Source organism: Armigeres subalbatus, chromosome 3 (assembly GCF_024139115.2).
Source record: "Armigeres subalbatus isolate Guangzhou_Male chromosome 3, GZ_Asu_2, whole genome shotgun sequence".
Classification (NCBI taxonomy): Eukaryota; Metazoa; Arthropoda; class Insecta; order Diptera; family Culicidae; genus Armigeres; species Armigeres subalbatus.
The window spans coordinates 291,271,807-291,298,643 of NC_085141.1; the positions used below are offsets into that span (position 1 = coordinate 291,271,807).

General features: G+C 38.6%; 1 protein-coding gene across 1 annotated transcript in view; it reads right to left on the reverse strand.

Annotated features, from left to right (window-relative positions):
• LOC134224803 (beta-glucuronidase) overlaps positions 1 to 24,693 on the reverse strand; it is a 59,391-nt gene extending 34,698 nt beyond the window's left edge. Inside the window, exon 1 of the mRNA XM_062704393.1 lies at positions 24,361 to 24,693. Within this exon, the coding sequence (XP_062560377.1) occupies positions 24,361 to 24,487 (127 nt within the window). The 5' untranslated portion in view covers positions 24,488 to 24,693. The remainder of the gene's footprint in view (positions 1 to 24,360) is intronic.
• Between the last annotated feature and the right edge of the window lie 2,144 nt (positions 24,694 to 26,837).

Below are 26,837 nucleotides of genomic sequence, written 5' to 3' on the forward strand. Positions count from 1 at the left end.
TCCCGCAGAAAATCCGAAATATTTTAACAAATATGTAAATAATTTTGGAATACTTTTTCCGACAAATTTAAACCATTCTCTCAATATTTTCTTGAAAATATTCCGAAAGAATGCAGAAAAAATCTAAAAGAAACGGATGCCGCCGCCAACTTTAATGTCTTTTGACGCCAAAAACGCCGCCACCGCCGACCAAAATTTCGGTTGAGGTGTGCCGCCGAAATTTGTCTGACCGGCGCACACCTTTACCTAGAGAAGCATTTCTGGGCAGAAGTAGCGGCCACAGCTACTACTTCTAATGAACAGATCACCTACCAAGGACTTCAGTATAACCCCAGAGGAGCAATTCATAGGGATAATGCCGGAGTTGTCAAATACGCGAATATTCGGTTGTGAAGAGATGTGTCACATTCCCAAGGTGCAACGTCGTAAATGGGAAACTAATTCTGAACCATGATTCTTCGTCGGCTACAGTGGATAGTCTTAAGGCTTACAAGTATTTAATCCTCGGAATGAAAAGTGAGCAGAGGTGTTTCTGGACGGCGGTCATTTGAAATATTTACTTTTGAATCAAATTTGAGATTTTGAAGCATGCCCTTATTGACATTTTGTAAAAAAAATCAGAAATCTAACTTGGTAAAAAAGGAGATCCATAATTTGGGTAACATTGGAAAAGCTTCACTGGACAGTAGCGCAGCGCATTTTAAGCTATCTTAAATAAAAAACGGAATGTGGAGTTGATGATGATGATGGAATACATGGCGCTGTCAGCTGCTACGCAAGAAGCAGTGTAATGGCTTTGATTTAGTCAAGAACTACGTGTAACGATGCTGTAGCCAACCAGATGCCCAAGTAGGTAACAATGCAAATCATTCATCTGTTAATATTCCTCCCTCTCTCCGAATAATGTAATTAAGTCAAATCATCCGACAGGATATCCTACGAACATGAGAAGTTCTTTTAGAAACTCCTGCTATCCTTATATATGAAGCTCACATATATCTCATATATGAAGCGAATCAATGTGTAACAGTTCGTTATCTCGAAACTAAATAGTTTTTTGCCAACACAGCATTGACGCCTCGACTCGCGTTATTTGATCGCCAACCAATTCGCCTCAGTGGTTGTCGTTGTTAACTCGCAATACCCTCTTCCTCCTATACTTGGAATACGTATAGCAAACGTCGGTTCTTAGTTGTTCTTTTGAGCAAATTTTATTTTTCACGTTTATGGAGACACATAAACGTTCTACAACAGAAGTGTATACGCTTTCAAAATTCTGAACGAGACTTTTTACCAACTCTAGGGTTATTACGGCGATTTAGCATGGATTACACACTCCACGTGCCGGAGGACAGGATCAGTTACTGCGTAAGAAGCCATACAAACATATGATTGATGTTGACTCATTCCTTTATGCACCGTTATGACTCTTTCATCGATTAAACTCATATTTGGAACATTTGGAAACTTATCCTAAATATATCAATAGAAGGTTTTAGGAATTTCTTAACACACGATGAGTTGTTACTCCATGCTAAGACGTAAGGTTGGGAGATGAAATTTCAAAACGGGTTTTCTTGATTAAATTTCAGTTTGAAGTGATCGGAGTTCAACAACTAATGCTAGTCTATTTCGACAGTTTTCTAAATTCGATTTAAAGTGTTTTGGCCATTGAGATAAAGCAACATCGGCTCATCCCTTTCGCTTTCGAACTCATTCAATTTTTCTATTAATATCCGCCGATTTATGTGCTCTGTACGGAATATGCCACAAAGCGGTACTGACTGCCGTCATCCAACTTTAATTTGCTAAACTGCTCATTATCGCATATTATAGCATATGGCTGGAATTCCTTTTAACATCAGACTGATATGGGACCACATATAGTGCTCTGAGTAATTACTGCTTATCCGTTGTAAAGCCGTAGGAACTGCGTGCTGGCATTAACCAACAAACAAATCGAGTCCGTTCCGCCTTCCGATAGTTCCCCGGCACCGCAAAACATGATAAACATACTCCTTAATGCCCCACATCAGTCACATATCCTGCACGGCCCCATTTATCATTGAGTGTCCATCACGGTGGCCTTGCCCTCGAAATTCTCTCCGCACCTATCACCAAGATAAAATCACATTTTGTACCAGCGCGTGCTAATTTGAATATGTGCGACGTTCACCACAGACACCTGTTGCCTCTACCACGGAAGGCTTAAACCCATCATTCACCAAAGGACGAAGCCCACCTGACAGGACCAACGTTTTGCGAGGTTTTCGCCGGACCATCTTGATGAAACCTTTGATTGGGTGCATTACTCCACCGACGACAGCACTTCACCGACCACATCCACCCCCACCACTGGAACAGTCCTTTGCCCTCAAGGGGGGAAACCTTCTATCGTCCCATAATAATATGTGCAACGTGTTGTGTAGTTGCCGGCGCGAGGTCACCGATCAATAACCGTCGTTGCTATAGCCGAACCGCACTGTTATCGCACCGAGAACAAATCGACTGGATCTGGCGTTTGAACTCCGACGATAGTCGCCACATGGCGCTCGGCGGCAGAGTTGTTTTCGTTCTGTGCCTATAAGTGCGCGCCCTCGCTTAAACCCCGAACGTTAGAACAGCAGCACAAATCTACTTAGTTAAGATGGATTTGCCACTACACTGGTGCGCGTCCGTTGATTGACTGAGCGAGGGAAAAAAAATAGAACGTCCAGCGTCTGGCTTCCGAAGCCGTACTGATTGTTAGAACGATTTCCCCAGGGGAAGGGTATGGGAATCGGCTGATTGATTGGCGCGAGTCGAGCCAATGAACCACCTCGGGCTGCTAGTTGGATGGATACGTGTTTATCGAGTACATGAGGCCGGCGCGTCGCGACGCCTAAGTGCGACGTACGAATGAACATTGGATACAGCACCCTGCACGTATGGTGCCAAACGCCTATCGCCCCGACCGGTCAGTTTGCTTATGTTTGGGAGGATTTTGGGCAGCAGCATAGGCATGCATAGGTGGCGGAGACCGATAAATGTTTGTGCGCTTGGGAAAACATAAACAATCACTGATCTTCAATTCATCTGATGGATGAAGCTAACCGTGCGGCATATGGAGAATTTTTATGATTTGCTGATAATAAAATACCATTGCTGGGTGAATTCCATAAAATCTATTATTGAATATCAACAACACAGTGAGTTCAGCTTAGCGTTATGTTTAATTTAGACTGACAAGATGTAAATGGTCACTACTCCCTGGTTATTCGAAACTGGTTTAAGTTACACCACTGCCGAATCAATAAAGAATGGCAGTCCCTACGAAAAAAAAAGGATGTGCACGTTTCAGTATTTGTTTTGTATTTTACATTGTTGGTGTGCGGTTTGGATGGTTAATTTTTGAAAATTGACTATCGTTTATTTGAAATGCAATCCAGTTTCGAAGACTGCTAAAGTATGATAAATTCATAGAAAGACACCGAGAAATGGATACATTGCAAATATGTTATGATAGAGTAGCGGATCGTGGTTTGAGCAAATGATTCCTTCCGAGATATTCAAAGAGATTATCCTCAAGGTAAGGAAAAATCATCTAGTTCCATGTATTTTGCATACAAATCGGGAATTGTGATGGATATCCAACGCTTACTAAATTTTATTATTGGAGTAGTATTCTTTGTGTTCTAACTTTTATATGTATTGAAAACGTCCAACTAACGAAGATCGTGTTCCCATAAGGATTGTTATTTGTTTAGATCCAACCTTTTCAAGCCACGGGATCATTTTCAGAATGACCACTTCCTGGTGGGCCAGTAAATATTCGGTACATATTTTTTGTACATTTTCAAAAAAAAAAACAATGTAAAATATTTTTTTTAGAATGACATTTTGTAGAAAACAACTAAACATGATTTAATTGCGGGCAGCAGGTACTATGTCCAAGGGCTTGACGATTCCTCCCCAGGCCATCTGCGAGTTGTGGGGCTTCCTAGGATGTGGTGGGGTTTGACAGTGGGCCCTGGTAAATTCCTATAAAAAGCTGCATGTATCCGCAAGTAGGCCTCACCAAATCGACCGTGTGCCGCTCAAAGCGTACAAGCCTGAGTCCTGGTGTCAGGTGGGACACAAAACAGACTTGACACGATGGCCCTCCAATGAGACAGGAGGTTTGCGCAGGCCCAATAAGCTGCCTGGAAACCAATAACTACGGCAAAGAACTAGGCGACGAATAAAGAATCACGATTGGAAGCTTTGAACATGGAACTGCAAGTCGCTAGGTTTCGCAGGTTGCGACAGGATGATCTATGATGAATTACATCCCCGCAACTTCGACGTCGTGGCACTGCAGGAGATTTGCTGGACAGGACAGAAAGTGTGCAAAAGGGGACATCGAGCGGCTACCTTCTACCAAAGCTGTCAGTCAACTCCCGCCGGTTTTTTCCTTTCAATAAAAGATAAAAAGCATTGCTTATATTAAACGTCACCTTTAGGCCAAGCCTAAAAATTTGATTTCTTCACACGCGCTTAATGGTTAAAGGTCGTCGCTTTACGTAAGCCGTGTTTAACTAATTTTCCAATATCCTTAAATTACTTTCCAATTAAGACGTCATTCTCAGCCTTTTGTTTTGATTGCTGTTGGTGCGTGATGAACTCTAAAACTTTTAAACTTTATTAAAGCGGGTTTCAAATGACATCGAGTTCATCACTTGTACAGAACGGTGAAATTGTGAAACAATCTTCGGATGTTCCAGACTTTTTCTTGACCTTTATTTTAAAAATTTTGAGATTTTAGCAGATTTTATAATGCTTCAGAATCTAAAGCTGACATAGTTTCATCTAGTTTGGATAATTGTCATGATCTAAATTTTTCAGAAAATCTGCAGATATGTTTGATTCTACAGATCATATAAATCTTGAATATTTCCACATTCTCTACACCTTTCAGATTATTTCAAAGACTTCAGCTCCTAGGAATTCTGCGTTATGCGTATGACAAATCAACTCAATTTTTGTTCATCTTTCAGATTGGCTATTTTGGATATTTTTTATCACTTATGAAATTTCAGATTTTCAAAATTATTCAAACCTTCATTCTCTAATCTCAGTAGACCCTTTAGACTGCTCTTGTCTTCCTTTTTCTTCTGCCTTTTTGGATCTGTTATAGATTTTTTAGACATCCCATTTTCAGTTTCTTCAGACAATAAATAAAGCCTGTCCACGTTAAATTTCGGACACTGAGATAATGTCCAAATGTTTTTCAGACATTTTATCAATTTGGACGAAGATGAAAATGTGCTAAATATAGCACATAAAGCGGATAGATTCAGCTATGCAAACATTGATCTTCTCTGCGATTTGTGAAAATTTTAAAAAATCGCATCGGAAGATGGGTGTCCGAAATTTAACGTGGACAGGCTTTAGTCATCATGAAATGCGAGACGTTTTCCGGGATGCCTGGCAGTGCAGAACAAGTATGCTGAATCCGGGACGTCTTCAGAAATTCCTCCAGAAATACCTCTGGAAGTTCCTCCTGAAATTCCTTCAGTAATTCTTTCGGAAGTTCCTCCAGGAATTCCTTCGAAAGTTCCTTCAGAAATTCCTCCGAAAGTTTCTCCGGAATTTCCTCCAGAATTCCTCCGGAAGTTCCTTCAGAAATTTCTCAGAAAGTTCCTTCAGAAGTCCCTCTAGAAATTCCTCCGAAATTCCTTCCAAGAATGGATCCCGAAGTCCCTCCAAAAATTCCTCCGGAAGTTCCTCCAGGAATTCCTCCAGAAAATCCTCTAGGAATTCCTCCCGAAGTTCTTACAGGAATTCCTCCGGAAGTTCCTCCAGAAATACCTCCGGAAGTCCCTCCAGACATTTTTCCGGAAATTCCTCCAGTAATTCCTCCATAAGTTCCTCCAGGAATTCATCCGGAAAATCCTCCAGGGATTCCTCAGGAAGTTTCTCCAGCAATTCCTCTGTAAGTTCCTCCAGGAATTCATCCGGAAAATCTTCCAGCAATTTTTCCCGAAGTTCCTCCAGAAATACCTCCGGAAGTCCCTCCAGATTTTTTTTCCGGAAATTCCTCCAGGAATTCCTCCGGAAGTTCCTCCAGGAATTCCTCCGGAAGTTCCTCCAGGAATTCCTCCGGAAGTTCCTCCAGGAATTCCTCCGGAAGTTCCTCCAGGAATTCCTCCGGAAGTTCCTCCAGGAATTCCTCCAGAAGTTCCTCCAGGAATTCCTCCGGAAGTTCCTCCAGGAATTCCTCCGGAAGTTCCTCCAGGAATTCCTCCAGAAGTTCCTCCAGGAATCCGGAAGTTCCTCCAGGAATTCCTCCGGAAGTTCCTCCAGGAATTCCTCCGGAAGTTCCTCCAGGAATTCCTCCGGAAGTTCCTCCAGGAATTCCTCCGGAAGTTCCTCCAGGAATTCCTCCGAAGTTCCTCCAGGAATTCCTCCGGAAGTTCCTCCAGGAATTCCTCCGAAGTTCCTCCAGGAATTCCTCCGGAAGTTCCTCTAGGAATTCCTCCGGAAGTTCCTCTAGAATTCCTCCGGAAGTTCCTCCAGGAATTCCTCCGGAAGTGCCTCCAGGAAGTCCTCCGGATGTTCCTCCAGGAATTCTTCCGGAAGTTTCTCCAGGAATTCCTCAGGAAGTTCCTCTCCTCCGGAAGTTCCTCCAGGAATTCCTCCGGAAGTACCTCCAGGAGTTCCTCCGGAAGTTCCTCCAGGAATTCTTTCGGAAGTTCCTCCAGGAATTCCTTCGTGACCATATAGTATCCTAAAGGAGGACATGTTCTCTTTTTTCATTAAAAACCAGATGTCCTCCTTTTGCGCTGAAATGTCCTCCTTTTTGAAAATTTTGAAAAAAACGGTTGCATGAATAACTATTGCTGAAGAAATTCTAGTTTAACAAACAATAATACAACAGATGTCCTTTCTGTAACAAAACATTGAACACGTTTGCGTTTCTGGTTTTGATTCTGAAATATTTTCCTTTGAGTTTTGGAATAAAATATAGAAAGCGAAATGCGTGAGTTACAGTAATACATGTGTCAAAAATATCAGAAGCATCGAAATTGTCAGAAATTGATAAGGAAAAAGAATGCAAATGCTTCTCCAAATTTTCTTCGAGTAAACACCCATCAAATTGCATTTTAAACGCATCGCACGGTATGCTTCTTGAATATGTGAGGAAAAGAGCAGCCGCCTTACCATGCCTAGAATGGAACAGAAATACCTGAAACTAATTTGAACAATTTTCAGTTTCTTTAGTCTAAAACTAAACAGTTTAGAATTTGTTCAATTGAGAACTTTGTGGTCATACAGCTAACGGTATCATTCTAATGGCTTCAATTGGGATTCTCAAATTCAATATAAAAAATCACTGGGCAATTAAGCATATTGTAATCGGTCAGCCTGGGGGAAGTTCTACAGGAACTCCTGACGGTACTTCTGGAGGAATTCCTGAAGGAATTTGAGTAGGATTTCGAGAATGAATTTCCAAATGATTTACTGAAGGAACTTCCGGAAGAATTTTTGAATAATTTTTGGGAGGAACCCTGAAAAAAAAATCAAAGGAATTCCTGAAGGAATGTTCCAAGGATTTTCTGAAGGAACTTCCGAAGGAATTTTTTAAGGAACTTCGGAACTTTCCTAACGAACTCCCGAGCTCCGAACGTAACTTCAGGAAAAAGAGGAACTTCTGAATGGATTCCTGAAAGAACTTCCGGAGCAATTTCTGAAGAAATTGATGAAGGAATACCTGAAGAAACTTCCGGGGGAATTCTGGAATGAAACTTCGAGTAAATGTCTGCCAGAATTTGCGGAGGAATTCCAAAAGGAAACGTCGAACAAAAGCCTGAATGAACTCCTGGCTTCCTCGTTCCTGAAGAAGCAGAAAGGAACAAAGAATCCGGGGTAGATATATCCATCCAAAAGTCCACCACTTAAGTGGTGGAATTCAATGGGATTGTATAAACTCGTCTTATGACAGGTGAAAACATTCCACTAAAAAGCTCCAAATAATTTTCTTATCAATTTAATCCGTTCAAAGACAACTAGGATATAGCATTCATATTTCTCGATTAATATAAATCCGTATAGTAAGGTTTCTATACACATTTGTATGGAAATCTGGCATCCCCCGGTTGTGCGTACTATCCGAAGTTTCCGCTCCAAGATTGACCAGGAGTACCAAAAAACAGCATTTGAAACCAAGCAGGAGCATTTAACTGCAATATACAACATTGGGAATCTAATAATTTCATACAATCTCCCCCCTCTCCCTTTTCGAGGTAGAAAGCTTTTTTGACATTTGACGTGTATGTGGGTAATGAAATATTTTCTTCAATACTACCTCTCAAATTCAACGTGGGTAAGCTGCAATTAGTGGTATTTATGTGTCTTTGAAAACCGTTTCAAAAATGTGAATGATTAAAAAAATACATTTGAAGACAACCTTTCACTAGAAACTGAAGTCAAGTTTTGCTACTTGTGTACAATTAATAATGTGATACCATTTACAATATGTGTATAAGTATATATTGATAAGCTGAGAGCAAGCAATGTTCCTCTTAGGGTGTAGCAACTCAAATCTAATGAAATTGTTACTATAATTGCTCATTACGAATCATTTAATTTCAATTAACTTAACTGATAAACAGTTATTTAACATCATTTCAGCATGTCCGGAAATCAAAGCAATTGTAAAAACTTGCCTCGAAGTCCGGACATACAAAAAAGGTAATAAAAATTATAAAGCTATGAATTCCCAAGCAATTTCTCTAATTTATGACAAAGAGTGCTATCATACTATGTTAATAAATTACTAATACCCCTTGCAAATGATAGAATATAGAAAATATGGGCTTAGTTTTTCTAATGTTGAGTCTTAAGCTGCATTCTAAGAAAAACGAAATTCACCGGTCATTATGACATGCTTTCAACTTGTACCTCTAATTTTCAAGTTTTCACCACAGATCACGGATTACTTACTTTTGTTAAGATGGTTTCAAGTCCAAGAATCGTTCCCTGCATTGATAACCCAAGAAATACTTGTTGAGATGGTAAATAAAGTCAAATAACAATTGAAGTGTCCGGCTTTCGAAGCGTCCGACAATTCGATGCAAAACGGTAATATAGAAAGCGAAATGCGTGAGTTACAGTAATACAGGTGTCAAAAATATCAGAAGCATCGAAATTGTCAGAAATTGATTAGAAAAAAGAATGCAAATGCTTCTCCAAATTTTCTTCGAGTAAACACCCATCAAATTGCAGTTTAAACGTATCGCACGGTATGCTTCTTGAATATGTGAGGAAAAGAGCAGCCGCCTTACCATGCCTAGAATGGAACAGAAATACCTGAAACTAATTTGAACAATTTTCAGTTTCTTTAGTCTAAAACTAAACAGTTTAGAATTTGTTCAATTGAGAACTTTGTGGTCATACAGCTAACGGTATCATTCTAATGGCTTCAATTGGGATTCTCAAATTCAATATAAAAAAATCGCTGGGCAATTAAGCATATTGTAATCGGTCATCCTGGAGGAAGTTCTACAGGAATTCCTGACGGTACTTCTGGAGGAATTCCTGAAGGAATTTGAGTAGGATTTCGAGAATGAATTTCCAAATGATTTACTGAAGGAACTTCCGGAAGAATTTTTGAAGGATTTTTGGGAGGAACCCTGAAAAAAATTTCAAAGGAATTCCTGAAGGAATGTTCCAAGGATTTTCTGAAGGAACTTCCGAAGGAATTTTTGAAGGAACTTCGGAACTTTCCTAACGAACTCCCGAGCTCCGAACGTAACTTCAGGAAAAAGAGGAACTTCTGAAGAGCAATTTCTGAAGAAATTGATGAAGGAATACCTGAAGAAACTTCCGGGGGAATTCTGGAATGAAACTTCGAGTAAATGTCTGCCAGAATTGGCGGAGGAATTCCAAAAGGAAACGTCGAACAAAAGCCTGAATGAACTAGTGGAGAAATTCCTGAAGAAGCAGAAAGGAACAAAGAATCCGGGGTAGATATATCCATCCAAAAGTAAATTTCATTATTCACGGAATTCAGAACGCGTACTTGATCGTTTTCATCATGATCTGATTCGTTGTGGACCACAAACTGCCAGTGCACTGGTAAAGTCCGGTATGGTGTCGATCATTTGTTTCGAATCAAAACAAACACGATGCCACGCACACCACCATATCCAATGACAGATGGAACTGAAAACGCTTTTTTATTCAAGGTTCGGGTTGGCACTGACCCAGGTTTAAAAACAAATTCGACATTAGTGATGTAACGAATAGCAGAACGATCACCAATGCGTGTTTTCTCTTGTTTCGGACAGCAGAACGATCGCGCGATCTGTCAAAATATTGTGTTCTGCATTGTGCAGCCGGTAATAAAGTTAATCAGTTCAGTGCGTTCCGAGTAGCTATCGAGCAAGCGTTGTGCAGTGCGTGTTTTAGTAGTCGCGAAGTAGTTAAGATATCGAATCAGTCTTCTGCAAAACAAGAAACGCGTTGCTTTTCCGTTTTTGTATCATCATGAATATGGCGTCGATCAAAAGAAATAATTAGTCGCTTACCAAGGCGATTTTCAATATATTTCCTTCCCAACTAACATACTATTCCTTTCCAGTGCGCTCATGGAGATGCAGAAGATTCCTCGGTCTCTTGTAGCAATGAGTGTCGAACCAATTTTCCTCCCCTTATCCTAATTGACTGTGAGCACGTGGCCGGCATCGTTATTGGTCTTTATTTAAAGGAACTCCGAAGCATGTACAGTGAGAATAGCTTTCTAGTACCGAGAAAACTATTCAATTGGTGAGTTGTGCATTTATTGTTTCTCGGCCAATCACGACTAGCAATTACGATCTGTACAGTCAATCAAGCTAAGCTAAGCTAAGCTATAAAAGCATATACTTATGTCGAATTCGTTTTAAAAAAGTTCCAACCTAGGTTGGAACCAGTTCCAACCTAAGTGCTGTCAAAGTGTTTTTTTATTCGCTCAGGTTGGAACTAGGTTCGCACTAGTTCCAACCCCAAAGCTGTCGGGTTCGCACTGTGTAGTTTCACGGTTTCGCACCGGGTTCACCAATACAACTGTACTTCAACTGTCAAAACCACGTGGGTGGTTGGGACTGGGCGGAATAAACAAGCAGAAGGGAGAAACGAAACTGTCTGTTTATAAAATAAAATGCGCATTGAAAATCTTTTTTTTTTGGAAATTTTGTGATATTTGTAATTGTAGTTTTAAATGAAATTAATCCAGTACTGTTGTCTAGAATCAGTTTTCAAAATAATTGTTAGGGAAGTTATCTATTCATAAGTTCATTCAGGTTTTCGTCACATTTTGAGTCCTAAATTAGGTCGGTGGATGGAATTATGTAGTTTGGGTATTCCCCTTGAAACCCGTTCACAAAATCCGCAAGGAATTGTCGGAAAAATATAATTGAGGAATACCGAATAGAATTATTTCTTATGCAGAATTTCTTTTGAAATTCTTCCAAAAACTCTTTCGTGCGTTTCAGAATTTTCTTCGGGAATTCTGCCAGAAATTACTTCAGACATTCTTTCAGTAATTCTTTCTTGAATTTTCAGGCATTCCTCCATATGTTTTCCAAGGGATCCTTTCGAGATGAATTCCTTTGGAAATTCTTCTAGGAATATCTTTGAATACTGTTCCAGGATTTTCTCTGGAAGTTGCTTCAGGAATTAATTTGGAAATTCCTACAATAATTCCTTCAGGGAATCCTTCTGGAATACAGGAACTTACTCGAAGTTTCCTTCAGGAATTGCTCCGCAAGTTTCGTACATAAATTCCCCCGGAAGTACCTTGAGCAATTCCTCCGGGAGATTCTTGAAAATTGAAAATGCACGGGGCCCGAAATCCGGCGGAAAATTTTCCCGAGGTGTGAGGCTACCTTTATCAGGAGAGGTAGCGAGGAAAAAAAATTAGCGAATCATGGAGAATTTTTATTTTATTCTTCTAAGAGTACTAAAAAAAAAAAAATTGTAGGAATAGATGAATGTTTGTAAAATAGAAAATCTCTTCTACATGAATTCTATACGGAATTCTTGGTATAAAAATGTACACGGGATTATTGAATATAATTAAATAGGGGAACTTTTCCGATCTCCATCTCACTGAACATAAATATATTCATCTCATCGGGAAACAAAGAAATACAGCACCAATTTCGTCGCCTCTTTTTGTCAACATGCGTGCTCACTGCTGAATAAAATCACAAAAATAATAAACAATCCAAATTCCTTTCCATTGCTTTGCTTTTGATGGGATGAATATCGGAGCCATGAGATGAATTCCAGGAGCAGTTCCCCTATTTATATCCGCCCAAAAGTAAATTCCACTATCCGAAAAAATCAGTTCACGCACTTGAACATGTTTATTTATTTATCATGATCTGATTAGTCAAGGCCAACGCACTGCCAGTGCACTGGATGTCCGCGATCACCTGGATCATATGTTTCGAATCAAAACAAACACGATGCTACGCACACCATATCCAATGACAGATGGAACTGAAAATGTTTTTTTATTCAGGGTTCGGGTTGGCACTGACCCAGGTTTAAAAACGAATTCGACATTAGTGTACGAGAAAGGCTAAAAGACAGATGGAAGAAGTAAAAAAAATATAGAGAGTAAGAAGGAACGAGAAGAGATAAGAAAGATAGAGGGAAAGCTGAAAAACAAGAAGAAGAAAGGTTGACTTTTCAAGCAACACCTGAATTTTTGAAAATAACTAGGGGAAGTGTACCGGTTTTGGTCACCTTAGTGCCTAATTTGGCCAACCCTGAAAAATGTGTATTTTCCAAAAAGTATCGATCAGTTTCAACAGCGAAGAAAGAAAAGGTATATATCTCCTGTTAGAGCTAATAAAACCCTCGAAAATTGATTTACTTCTGGAGTTATGAGAGAAACTGGCCAAATTAGGAACATGACCAAAACTGGTACAGTACCATATTAGAACTAGGGTCATTGTTTCGATTTTCCTTAGCATATCCCTAATTTAATCATATGAAAAACGAAGAAATGCAAAGCAATTTCAGTTATTTTTCATTTTTCAGTTTTTTTAGCAATAGCGGACCAGTGGCAAGTAGGCTAAATGTACCAGTTGTGGCTATAGCAGCAGTTGTCGCACTAGTGCTTTATATGCAAAATGGGCAATCAAATCACCGCAAACCAAGTTCATATCGATAAAGCATATTCATATGATACGATAACACCTTTGATCACCTCCAAAACAAGCAAAGCATAATTGTAAAAATTAATTTTGCTTAATTTTCGACGTCCTTTGCACCAGTTTTCGCACTAGTGGTCCCTATTTGGCCAATCCCATAAGAAAACAATGGGATTTGCCAAATAAGGAACCAAAATTAAGAATAGTGCCAAAACTTGGTCATGCGTTCCTATTATGGATTAATCAATTTTGATGATTATAACAAATTTTATTGTGGTTTTCACAGCTGTTCTAAGGAGCAGGAAGTAAAACCTTTCGCTTAATATATAAAGTTCACCCACATGCCTTTTACTTATTTTTTAAAAATTAGTTGTTCTTATGTATGGCGACAATTGGTACACCCACCCTATTCCTTTCAGAAAATTGTATTTGTAGCTCAAAAACAGTTTTCATCGAAACCCCTTACCCCTCATTCTATTTCTTCTGCGCATATCAGCATAGAAACTGAATCTTTGATGAGATCCTTATTCTACCACGAACATGAAACCGCACTCGTGTGGGGCTCGTCCCGGACCAGGTACTTAAATAACACTACATTTTATTTACTGTTTATAAGATTACCAAAAACAGTAAGCCGGGTCATGGTCGTCGCGATGAACAAACACAAACCCGTGATGGTGCGGTGGGGTGGTGGGCAGCAGAGTTCATCCAAATGGTGTGAATTGATGTGGCTGAATGGGCTGACCGAATGATCAACATTAACGAAATAAACAAGCAGCTAGCCAGTCGGTCGTCCTAGAGTTAGAACGGCTGTACGTTCTGTGGTGCCCAGTAATAGAGACAGCATAGTTCGGGTGAATGAATTATGTTGGAAGCGTTGATGTAGTTTTTTTTTTCATTGATTACCATCGTCGTCGTCGACAGTCGTCGGTAGTTGGCTGGCAAATAATCCGTCTGTTTGAAAGTCTTGCTCGAACGATTGGGTAAGAACGTAGTTAGTAGTCGGGGTACTTCAACGGTGGTGAGTGGTAGATGTTCTGATTACACACCTATTCTAATTTAATTGAACACGCAACGTATTTGCACCAGAAGAGGTCACGTAATGTCAAAAATTATTTCCGGCTTGGTCAGTAATACTGTGATGGGGCTTTATGAATATATCATGAGAATCGATACGGTTGTCAGTTTTGACCTGCACTACTGAGTTTTTATTTTTGTAGAAGAATCACTAATGATTTATTTTTAATATCATTAGAATCTAAATGTTTCTTCAGAAAAATAGGCGGATTGAGGAAAAGAATAGGGTAACTGTTCCGTTTTCCATCTCACTGAACATATATTTATCTCATGGAAACACAGCATCAATTTTGTCGCCTCTTTTTGCTAGAATACGTGCTCACTGCTGAAAAAACTCAAACATAAGAAACAAATCAAATTCCTTTTCATTGCTTTGTTTTTGATTGGATGGAAATGGGAGCTATGAGATGAAGTGCCGAACCGTTCCCTTATTTCGCTAAAGTTTGTTCAGAACATTTTGTGGACATCATAGCATTATATTTTCTTTTTTCTGTCGATGTGATGCCACAGACATTTCCTTAGCAACTATTCAGAAATTAGGATCTGCACTTGCAAATCTTTGTTCTTCCCAGGTTTTTCATTACAACTTTATAGCCCAGAGTGGCATACAGCAGAATGCTTCTGGGTCAATGAACTGTGTGTTCAAACCTTGTTTAGCAAGCTCGTCTGTCGTTTCTTTACCTTCAATGCCACCGTGTTCTCTTGGCACACTTTTCGCAGTGAAAGAATACATTCTCAGACATGTTTAGATGTACATTTCTAATTACTTAGTGCCTTGAGTACCGCATTGCTGACTGTATGAATACAAATATTTGCATATGTATACTCCTTCTTCAGATAAACATTATGACAAAAATCTCAGCTTGTAGTACTGTTAGAAAGTTTCGATTTGCTTGATGGTTCTTCATCCACAGGGTGTCAAATCAACCCGGTCGATAGATCTAAATGTTTCGGTTGGTTTATAGCTTCTGGTCTAGGGCCGAATCATTGACATGGATCGGATGTGTTTGCGTGGGAATTATAGAAGGTATTCTTGTTTGGCGGGAGATTCACCACTCTTTGTACTTGCTAGTCGTTAGGTTTTTAGGGACTTTTGAGTCAGGAGTACCTACCTACCCCTATAATGGCCGTACACTTCGTATTTTTCGGAGCAAAACCAAATGCAACGCCATATTCCAGGTCGCTCGTACTTGGGCCGCCAAAAGCCAAATTCCCTGCACACCGGCCGCACGCGTATCTTCCTCGATTGCACACAGCCAACGAGTGCGGGGTCTACCCCGTAGCCGACGTTCTCTTCCTGGTTCTCTGTTTAAAAACATTTTTGTTGATCTCTTTCCCGGCATACGCACTTTATGTCTACTATATAAAGGGTGACCACTCTAGTCAACAAAATAAATTCCCGGGTTTTTCCCGGTTTTTCCGGTAGGCTTTTCAAAATTTTCCCGGAAATTTTTAAAAGTACCTGAGAGGGTTTTGATTATGCAAAACAAAGTATTTTATTTGAACAAAGAGAATAGTTTCTTGGTACATATATAAAATGTACAACATTATATTTAATTATCAATTCAGTTATTTGATAATAAGCATTAAATTCTAACATTCTAACAGACTTGATTCGCTGTAAAATACTTTAAGCTCTAACTGCTGTTTTGTCCGAAAAGCTTTTGAGATATTGATTGCACCCTAGTCTAGAAGCTATGTGGCAGGAAAATAATGAAAAGCGCACATATCGACGGTTTCGTGCAATACTGGCACAACTCAAAATACTTCGTTTTTGACATATTGATTGCAAAGCACAGAAAACAGTATAAAGTAACACTTGACAAAGACTCAGGTCGAAATTCACAATGCATCAAAAGTTATGCTTATTTTAAAATTTGACGTTTTTATCGAAAAATTTGTATACCTCGAATTTATAATTTTTTTCAAGTTTTTTTATACACATAAAAATAATCCTGATGTATCAACACATGTAAAAATATCCATGGAATTCGAAATATTTATTTACAAAAACATTGAAGATTTTTTTTATTGAAATTTGTTAACGTTATTTCTGAACATTTTCAGATTTCGAGTTGTACCTGTATTGCACGGAATCGTTGATATAGGGAAAAAATGTTTAAAAGATTACAAAATAGTTCATTAAAAAAGTTTTACCTAAAAAATGTTCATATGTTTTATGTTTTATGTTTTCTCTAATGTCTAATGCTTTCTCTAATTTCTCGCATTGAAACTAACGATCTAACAGTCTTTTGCTGTAAAAGGCAAGCTGAGACTTTATTTTCAGTAAAGTCTTCAACTTTATTTTCAGTCTAAAAAGGATCCTCTACTGTTCTGTACTCGGTAGATCTTATATTTTTGCAGTACCTTTGGTAAATCTTTCGTAGGCGTACCTTCTTAACTGAACTGTCCATTATTTAATTTCAAAAAGATTATGAAATAAAGGTAGGAAGGTTGAACAGTTTAGTGTGTCAAAAATGCATCAAATTGCAGTATTAAACGACAAGCAACCATAAACTGGTACCTGGAAATCTGCATAAATTGCAGGAAGCTCCCAAGGAATTCCAAAAATTCGAATAGACTTCATAAAAGTTCCTAAAAATATGGAAGCAGAAATTTTATCAGAATGTTTATTGTAAAAACAGTAAGGATTGCTGATAAAATTTAAGAAAATTATTTAAAGCTCGTAAGATTTGAAAATAAGCAGGAATTTGAGAAAAAAAGTGATAAATTTTTATTAAATATCAATTGAAGACCTAGCATTACTATAAATCATTATCAAAATCCAAAGAGGCTAAATATTGCTAAAAATCTTTTTTTAGACAGATTGATATGACATTTTCTATATTCAAATATCCGTCTATAAGTTGCACTTAATTAATTAACAATATATAAACGTTTAGATGGTGCAAAATCAAAGAGCAGAACATTTTGCATAAATGTAGGACTATTTGCCTTCCAATGTTTGTTTACAAAATAAGTTACGCCCAAATCGCAAATCAGTCCTGGTTTGTAGATGCTTTTTTCGAGTAACTCTCATAATTCATTTCAAATATACAGCATCGAATTCAAGTGTTTTAAAGTTATAATCAGATCTTCTATACTATGAAATTAATAATACTTTTGGATTATAAACTTTATATAAATTTGAAAAAAAAAAATCCGGGTGGCTTCATCCAATTCCCGGGGTTTTCCCGGCTTTTCCCCGGTGATTTCAAATTCCCGGGTTTTTCCCGGTTTTTCCGGATTCCCGGGTGAGTGGCCACCCTGACTATATGCTGTATGCTTTATTCAGGGCATGCGGGACACTATATGCCTTAATCGGGGCATGCGCTTACTTTAAAACAAGGGATCACATCCGCTATTACCTTAATTCGGGCAAAGGCCTACTTTCCAAGGTAGGTAGAATATGAACCCTTCTTTCAAAGGATGCATCTTTCCGACAGATGGCAAGAGAAGATATGGCTCCGTTTTCAAAGGATGCAGTTGCCCGGCAGATGGCAAAAGACGATATGGTTTCTTCCTCTAATTCAGGAATTTGCTCGGGTTAAGGCAAGGAAAGATATATGATCCCTTCTTTCAAAGGATGGCAGAAGGTCTAGCAGGAGGCAAAAGATGATACAGTTTCTTCTTTCAATTCAAGCATTTGCTCGGTCAGTGGCCAGGGAAGATGACATCTGTACTGGTATCACAGTATCTGTGTACATCTGTACACAGTACTGGTAGTTTTCGTGATCGTCATGTGAAAGTGAAATGAAATGAAAATGGATCAGGCTCCCGGTCACCTGTTACATTACAAGCTTTGTTGTTGCTTTGTTTTCGAATCTAAATTTCTGAATAGTTTTAATAGATCTGTACAAATAGCCGATAAAATGATTACATTGTTCCTGACTTTCAAGTTAGAAATAACATTATTGAAGGAGAAACAGCTGGCTTCCAACAGTTTAAGGCGCTTGATGAAATAAAAATCCGTGAAAATTGAGCGAAATTCCTTTCATTGTTTATGTTCTATGAAAGCGGGAGAGAATAAAATGTAAAAAACTATTGATCTGTATTGAAGAAATTCAATGATTCGGTGCCAATTTGTTGCAAAACAGTTTTTTGATGTTTTCTCGAAATTTTGTAAAATGGATACACTCCCGGCCAAAAGTTTGGGTTCACCCTTGAAAAATATAGGCAAAAGTTTTTGGACGTATTTTCACCGTCTTACATCCGATTTCGGATATTGTTAGCTCAATACAAAGAATATGAGTAGATCTTGCATCGTAGGTATTTTGGACTAACAATTTTTATTTTTTATGTGCTAAAATATTACATTAAGATACACATTTTTCTTATATTTATGTTGTGAAAATATGTGGATTTTTCTCAAAATTGAGCCCACAAAATTTCGAAATAAAAAGTGGAACGGAACCCAATTTTAATCACCTTTAAGAAGCATTGATGAAACTTCGGCGAAAAAATCTTGTTTCATTTAAAAAAATCAAAATGTTTACTCAAGTGCATGGTATGCATCGGCCAAAAGTTTGGGTTCATCCACTATATGGTAAACCGGTCATAAGTTTGGGTTCACTCTCCGGATATGCGATTTAATTGAATTTTAGCCAAATATTGTCTAAACTACAGTTCTTGGCGTTTTGTTTGAAAAATCACTTTCTCCGATGTATATTTTGCCTTAATTTAAACTGGAAAAAGGGTGAACGAAAACTTATGGCCGATGCATACCACGAACTTGAGTCAACATTTTGATTAAAAAAAAAATAAAGCAAGACTTTTTGCCAAAGTTTTATCAATGCATTTCAATGATGATTAAAATTGGGTTCCATTCCACTTTTTATTTTAAAATTTGGTGGGCACAATTTTGAGAAAAATCACCATATTTTTACAACATAAATTCAAGAAAAATATGTATCTTTATGTAATATTTTAGAACATGAAAAAAAAATATTAGTTTAAAATACCTACGATGCAAGATCTACTTATATTTTTTGTATTGAGCTAACAATACCTGAAAATGGAAATGAGACGGCGAAAATACAGCCAAAAATTTTGCCTATATTTTTCGAGGGTGAACCCAAACTTTTGGCCGGGAGTGTATATGCAGTTGCTTAAACAAATGATTCAAATAAAAGTGATATCTACATGTATGAGCGTTTCAGAAGAGCGTGAAAATATGATTTCTTTAAAAAATAACGTTTTTTAGAAAAATTTATATAGCTCTTTTAGTGGAATGTATTCAACCGTCTAAGACGAATTAAGTACTGTCCATTTATTTCCACCAGTTAATTTTCGTTATCTTTGCAGATACGTATTTCGACCACAACTGTGTGGTCGTCTTCAGTGTCTTGTACTTGACTCGACTTAGTCTAAGTCGCCACTGAAGACGACCACACAGTTGTGGTCGAAATACGTATCTGCAAAGATAACGAAAATTAACTGGTTGAATTAAATGGACAGTACTTAATTCGTCTTAGACGGTTGAACTTTTTTTACGCATTACTATCCACTAATGACAAATTAATTTAATGCTTATTTTTCTTGCTGGTAGGTGTCAATACTAGAAATGTTCCCGTTTTTACAGAAAGCTTGCCGCGCCATACAAGCCTGCTTCCAACTATCATGTCTTATGCATATGGTGGAAACAACGAAATAGAATAGCTCGACAAAGCTTACTTATTAATCACAAACTCAAATATCATTTATGCCAAATTACCTTATGCCCAACGACATTATGCCAAACGAATTTATGCGAAAAGGGGTACAATACTCACTAATGAATTCTCACTGCTCACTTTTTACAGTGAAAAGCGAGAAATGAAGAGTGGGTAGTGAGACGTCTCACTACTCACTACTCTTTCTCATTTCTCACTGTAAAAAGTGAGTAGAAGAATTGAGTAGTGAGACGTCTCACTTCGCACTACTCACTTTTCACAGTAAGAAGTGAGAAATGAGTAGTGAAAAGTGAGACGTCTTATTTCTCACTGTGAAAAGTGAGTAGTGCGAAGTGGGTAGTGAAACGCCTCACTACTCACTTCGCGCTTCTCACTTTTTACACAATTCACTCCACATTTCTCAATTCTTGCTGTGAAAAGTGAGAAGTGAGTAGTGAGACGTCTCACTTTTCAAATGACCTATTTGGCCAAATTACCTGTTCGGCCTAATGACCCATTCGGTCAAATGACCTACCCAAGTAGCACCAGTTGTTTCTCTGTAAGTAACACCAACTGTGGTGTGACTTACTAAAGGTCTGAGTTATGCACAACGCGTCGTATTTGGAACTCCTTTGTGACACAAAAAGTGCAAGAGGTGGAGCCTATTTGCAACATCTTGCTGCTACAATGAAAATAAAAACACAAAAACCAACCGGGAATCGAACCATGGACCTTGAGATTTGTAATCTTTTACTATAACCATCACACCATCAATTCTGTTTTGAGATTCTGCTACAACTTCACTACATAAACAAAAAAAGTCACTTGTAACTTCATTGTACCCTATATGGAACATGCAGGGGACTGTCAAAAATGCTCAGCTGAGCTCAAAGTGTTTTGCAACATATCAGAAACATTGCCGTGACAGCAATGAATCGAAAAGTTATTAATACTGCAACTTATCTGTTTTGTTTCTGATTTGAAACACATTGAATTCCAAATCATCCAGGAAGTCAGATGCGTGGCATATTGCAACGCCCCTTAAACGGAAATGAAACATTGTGTGTTTCCTAAACTGAAAAGTGGCTTTAATGTGACTCGATGTGTTGCCAGTGTCTTCAATGCAATTTATTAGGAACAAACAGCTATTTGAAAGTTGTTGCGCGTGCTGCTTGGGTATTCTATTCGGCCAAAGTCCCATTCGGCCAAATGTCTTATGCGGCCAAATGACCTATTCGGCCAAAATGTCCTATTCGGCCAAATGTCCTATATGACCACATGTCGTATTCGGCCAAATGACTTATTCGGCCAAATGACCTGTTCGGCCAAATGTCCTATTCGCCCAAATGTCATATTCGGCCAAATGTCATATTCGACCAAATGTCATATTCGACCAAATGTCATATTCGACCAAATGTCATATTCGACCAAATGTCCTATTCGGCCAAATGTCCTATTCGGCCAATTGTCCTGTTCGGCCGAATGTCCTAGTCGGTCAAATGACCCATTCGACCAAATGTCTTATTCGGCCAAATGTCCTATTCAGCCAAATGACCTTTTCGGTCAGATGCCTCGTTCGGCTTTTCATCTCAGTACACACTTTCGATAGGTAGCATACCAAGAGAGACGTTTTTCACAACCTGTTACAATAATGAACTGATTCGGGGGGCTATACTCCATGATAAATTCCTTTATAAAAGCCCCAATTACGAGGGCCACCAGTTCTGATGATGCAATACAACTTGTTGTACACATCTGTGCGAAAAAAAAGGTCCCCGACAAAAAGTGATTCGATTATGATTCGAAGCAATTTTTGCCCCGCTTTTATCGTGGTTCGTTATCTATTGAGAGTGATTTCTGCAAACCCTGCTTTTGGGTTCACTAAGACCAAAACCTGGTCATCCTTCAGGCCCCTTGAAAACTTCCTTATGATTCTTCTTCCAGAGGGAATGCTGAATCCGCCCTTTGACTGCAGCTGTTGCATATTTTCTGAAGTTTCCTGCAGATTTGAGATCCTCCGAAAAACTTTTTCGTTAAAATTCGGACGCTGTTTGGCCCTCTTTATATTTTGCTATATACCATCTGCTCTCAATTTGATTCAATCTGCTTCTACGTCCCTGAACCTGTCGTCCTTGGTATTTGCTTAAGTCTTGCAGCTTTCTTTCTAAAACGAATGATCAAACCGTACGTACATATGTCACATTTTCTTATAAATCTGTATAAAAACCTACAAAAATATGTACAAAAGCGTTTATTTTGCAAGATTTCTTTACAATACCTGCATGAGAAACATTTTTTGTTTAGGAATCTTGCAATCTTATATGTGTCAATTTTTTACATAAATTTTCATAGGATTTTGTACAACATTGCAAGAAAATCTAACATTCGGCCTGCCTGAATACATACACCAAAAATACATCTCGCACTTAGTTTCATAGGGGCGTAACTGTATTGATCGATTTCTCTTCGTCGATGTTTTCTTTTTATTATTTTGCCGAATTGTGCTAGATTATCGATGATGTTATGTTTGGATGATTGTATCTTGCACCAGAATCAATAACCATGATTGTAGCTTTTGAAATAATTGAGATATTAACAAAATATAAAATCGATTAGGAGAAATCGATCAATACGTTTACGCCCCTATGAAACTAAGCGCGAGACATGATCTTGGTCGGGTTTGTTTTTTTTTGCTTAGCTGTCAATCGTTTATTGATTGCAGCGTCGCACTCTAGATCGATTTCAGTTAAAGCTTGATGGTTTTCTTCAGAGCTCATCAACAGTCAAACCTTCATGAGTCTATATTGTAGAAACCATCGACTCATGGAAATATCGAGATGTGGAATAGAAAATCCTAGAAAAGCTTTTTTTTTGTGTTTCTATTAAGTAGACTTTCAGCATAGGCTGGCTCGTCTCCGGCCCTACAAAAGCTGTGTGAAGGGACCATCACATTAACCCAGAAAATATTTTTTAATATAGCACAATTTGCTTCCATGAGTCGATATCGAGTCATGGAACTTCGACTCATGGAATTTTCACTGTATTTTTACATCTGTTCAACTTTCCCAGCAAAATGTTTTATCTTTTCATACTGACCCCAAGACGAATCGGTTAGTGAGGAAATCTTGCAAATCGGTCCATCCGTTTGTGATCCGTTTATATAGCCTCAAAGGAAATGCAAACTCATTTTTATACATAGAGAAGATTAAACAGCCAGGCCTGATTGACGGCAGGCATGATTTCTATTCCCATATATGATATAGTTTAGTACATTGCTAGCAATTACAGCTGTAAAAATCAGAGGTAAATTATATTTTGGTCCGGTCATGATGACTACACATCTCAACTAACACATACTTCGTGACGAACCTCATAAAGATACCCGATATACGTTAGTGCCGATGACTTCAACTAAACGATTCAGGATCAATATAGGGTAGAAGACCCAATAGTGGAGGAACTAATCTCGTTCAACCACTATATGTTGACTCACACCATGTCTATACTTCACTTGATGGCTTACCTTAAATTTGTATTTCAAAGGTAATCAATTATAGTTTCGCTGTAGAATTCGCTGTAGAATCCATCATTGTTACCTAAAACGCCTATAGTTGCGAATCCCATTGTTCTCATATGGAACTCGCAACTATAGGAACACTACCGCAACTATTAGTGCAAAGCAGAGAAAAAGAAAAAGTATTTTGGTGATACTTATCCGATTTTGATGCAAATCTCAAACTGTTTTCTTTTATTTCGTGTAATGACAGGTCAACAAATTGATAGCCTAAATGGGTTGCTGCGTTCAATACGTAGATTGTGTAAAAACAACACTACCGTAACTATCGGAACTTGCACCCTATCAGGAATTTTTCTATAACCCATGATATGCAGAAAATAGGATAAAAGGAGAGAAACATATGCTCGTGTAGAATTGATATAATGTTAATAGTTTCGATGACCGAAGGCATACAACCTCAACATTGTGTGTTTGTCGTTGAGTGAAATAGTTGACACATAAATATTGGTGAAAGAACAATAAGTCTCATTCTTCCCTTGAAACCAATACCTCTATTTTATGAATGTATCAATTTAGTCCCAATGAGTATTTTCAATGGCCTTATCACAAAAAAATAGGATTACTCAATCGCTTACGAGCCCATGTGGTATACGGAAAACCATATTCAAAGCGATAGATAAGATGTCTACACTGTTACATATTACAACGGATGATGAAGTATCGTTACAGTTTTTTCAGTTCAACATCTCTCACACGTTAATCTGCATGCCAGATCGAGCACAACTTGTTAGATTCAGATCAACGCATTGCACCTGTTCCTATTTGCGCGTGTACCCCTCCGTCAAGCTACTTCCAGTGCAGCTGCACCCGTCGATCGCAAACCGCTTGTAATTGTTTCACCTTCCAGTTCGTAATAGGCAAATTGCTAACCCTGACATTGAAAGCCTACCGATTAGTACCGACACCAGCAGCCGCATGTTGTGACTGTGTCGGATTTCGTTCAGCTGTTGGAGTCGCTGTTTACGGCGGTTCTGCAGCAGTAGTTCCCGTTCGCCAAACCTCACTTTGACTGTCATGCTCGTTCATTCGGTTCTAGCAGCATGCGTTCATGATCAAGGATCACCTTTCACCACCGCACCGTGTCCCGATCACGTTCAACTCACTACCCGAATTCGCGTTTTCCGATGTACCGCCCGGTTCTTCGATTTAAACTAACTTACGAGGCGGAAGAGAGAGCCCCGTCTTCGATCGGCGGGCGGCAGGCTACTCTACACTATACTCAATGATATATTGCCCCGAAAGGGTGCCCTATCTCGACGCACGACTGTGTGCCGTAGATGCAGCTGTATTTTTCTTTTATCTGGACGGCGATAGAAGCCGCTTTCCACACCGGTCGGTGCTTATCAACAAACAACGACGTGCAGCACGACGCGACATAGCGCACCGCTCAAGGGGTTGCGTTGTAATCTCTATGACCAGTGGCGCACATTTACTTGGGGGTTCGCCCCGGTTCTATGGATTGGCCGTTTCTTACAAAACCAAGTGTTCAAGTTAATCTTATTGAACAGAATAGAATTGGAACCCTACGACTGTTCGAACCACACCCATGCCTTAGGTCGTAAAAATCGAGTGTCATATTACGTTTTCCACTTAATAATTGGAACTTGTATTAATGGGTCATGAAATAGCTCACGTGGAATAGCCGGTCGATCTGAGTTGGAAGGCAGTCGAACCTTGCACCGAGTAGCGTTCATGTTGGATTTAACTTGGATCGGCTCCTTCCGACTAATCCGAATTTTTGCTTAAGCTAAGTGACGTCGAAGCAAAACAAACTTTCTTCCGCTGATAACATTTTTAATTTTTTATCGGTTAAACAGAAAAGGCAGCTGCAGCCAAGATGTGTATGGCATTGATTGTTTACTAGGTGATGTTATAAATAGGTAAGTAAACGTTTGTTTGGCATTTGAAATCAGCAGCACCCGTTGATTCATGGTGCAAGAAAATTCGATTCAAATACCGATTCACTTTCCGTATTTCCATGTTTTAGATATGGCGAATTTTCTCAAATAGTTGGTATAATGATAGTCGAACGAATTAATCAAAATCCAAAAGAACTATTTTGAAACAAATTCTAAAAGTTCCTTCCCTTAGCGAAACGTATGACTGTGAAAGTTGAAACGCATTGAGTGCGTAACTCTCCCTTTTTCAATCGATAATGAGTTCAGTATCTACTAATCTAACGTTATCAATGTTAAGCAATTTCAATGATTTACAATATGTCACAGAGTTAAAAATATACGGTGGAATTCTTACGTCGAGATAAGGATAATCAGCTACAAATTAGTCCTGAGCGCCGTTACTTCTTAAGGGTTTTTATAGTCACCACTCCATAAAACAGTTAACCAATTGGCTAAATTCACTAAAGCAACTTTATAAACTTATTCGATTAATTGCTACGCCCCAAAAGAGCTAATCGTTGCAATTCAACTAGTCAGTGGCGTCGGGAGTGGGTAGGACATGCGCTACATACGAATGTTCCTTGGTGGGACAGTCAATGCATTGTCCTTCCCATGATTATGGTAAGAACATATAATAAAAATGAAAAACCCAGATTAATCCACCTGGCGCTGGTGGTTCTTTTCTCGCGCATTATAATCATGTAAAGAAAACACATAAGAGATGTCAAATTTGCACTTTAGAGAGATAGATTTAATTATAAAATGAGCAAGAAGTAATGAAATAAATATTTCCTACCAAAAACGGTTATACATTGTGAAAATATTGTACGAAAACATTAGTTGTACGGTGAGAAAATAAATAGTAAAAGCACGGACTGACTGTCGTCTGTTTGGCGTGGATACTGCTGCGGCTGCCGTGGTTTTGTTTTTCTGTAAATGCATGTTTTTTTGAGTATTTTTGTAGTTTTGGTTTTTCAGTATGTGGGTTTTTTAGAACAACCGTTTAAGATCTGTCCCAGCGTTTCGGCAAATTGTTGTTGCCTTCATCAGGGCACGTTGTTGTTCTAAAAAACCCACAGACTGAAAAGCCAAAACCTCAAAAATACTCAAACATTAGCAGTCGAACTCTCAATCTACTAAATGATTTTTTTGTTTGACTATTATCGGCTCTTTCAGTCTTATGAAGCAGCAGCTTAAACCTTCTTCAGGGATTTAGAGGCTACGTTTTTTTGTGTATGGGTGTGTCCTGTACAGTACTGGAATTTCTCATTTTCAATGAGAGATGTCACGCGATGTTTACATATCAGCCCCTTTCAATATCTATAGAAGCGCGAAGGATGAATGGCATGCTACAAAAATCTCAAAAAATATTTGTCCCGTGACAGAGAATGAAAGTGTGCAATATCTGCTTTATTCTTATGTTTATTACCACTTTCAACCCGGTGAATTAAAGGGATATGATTAATTT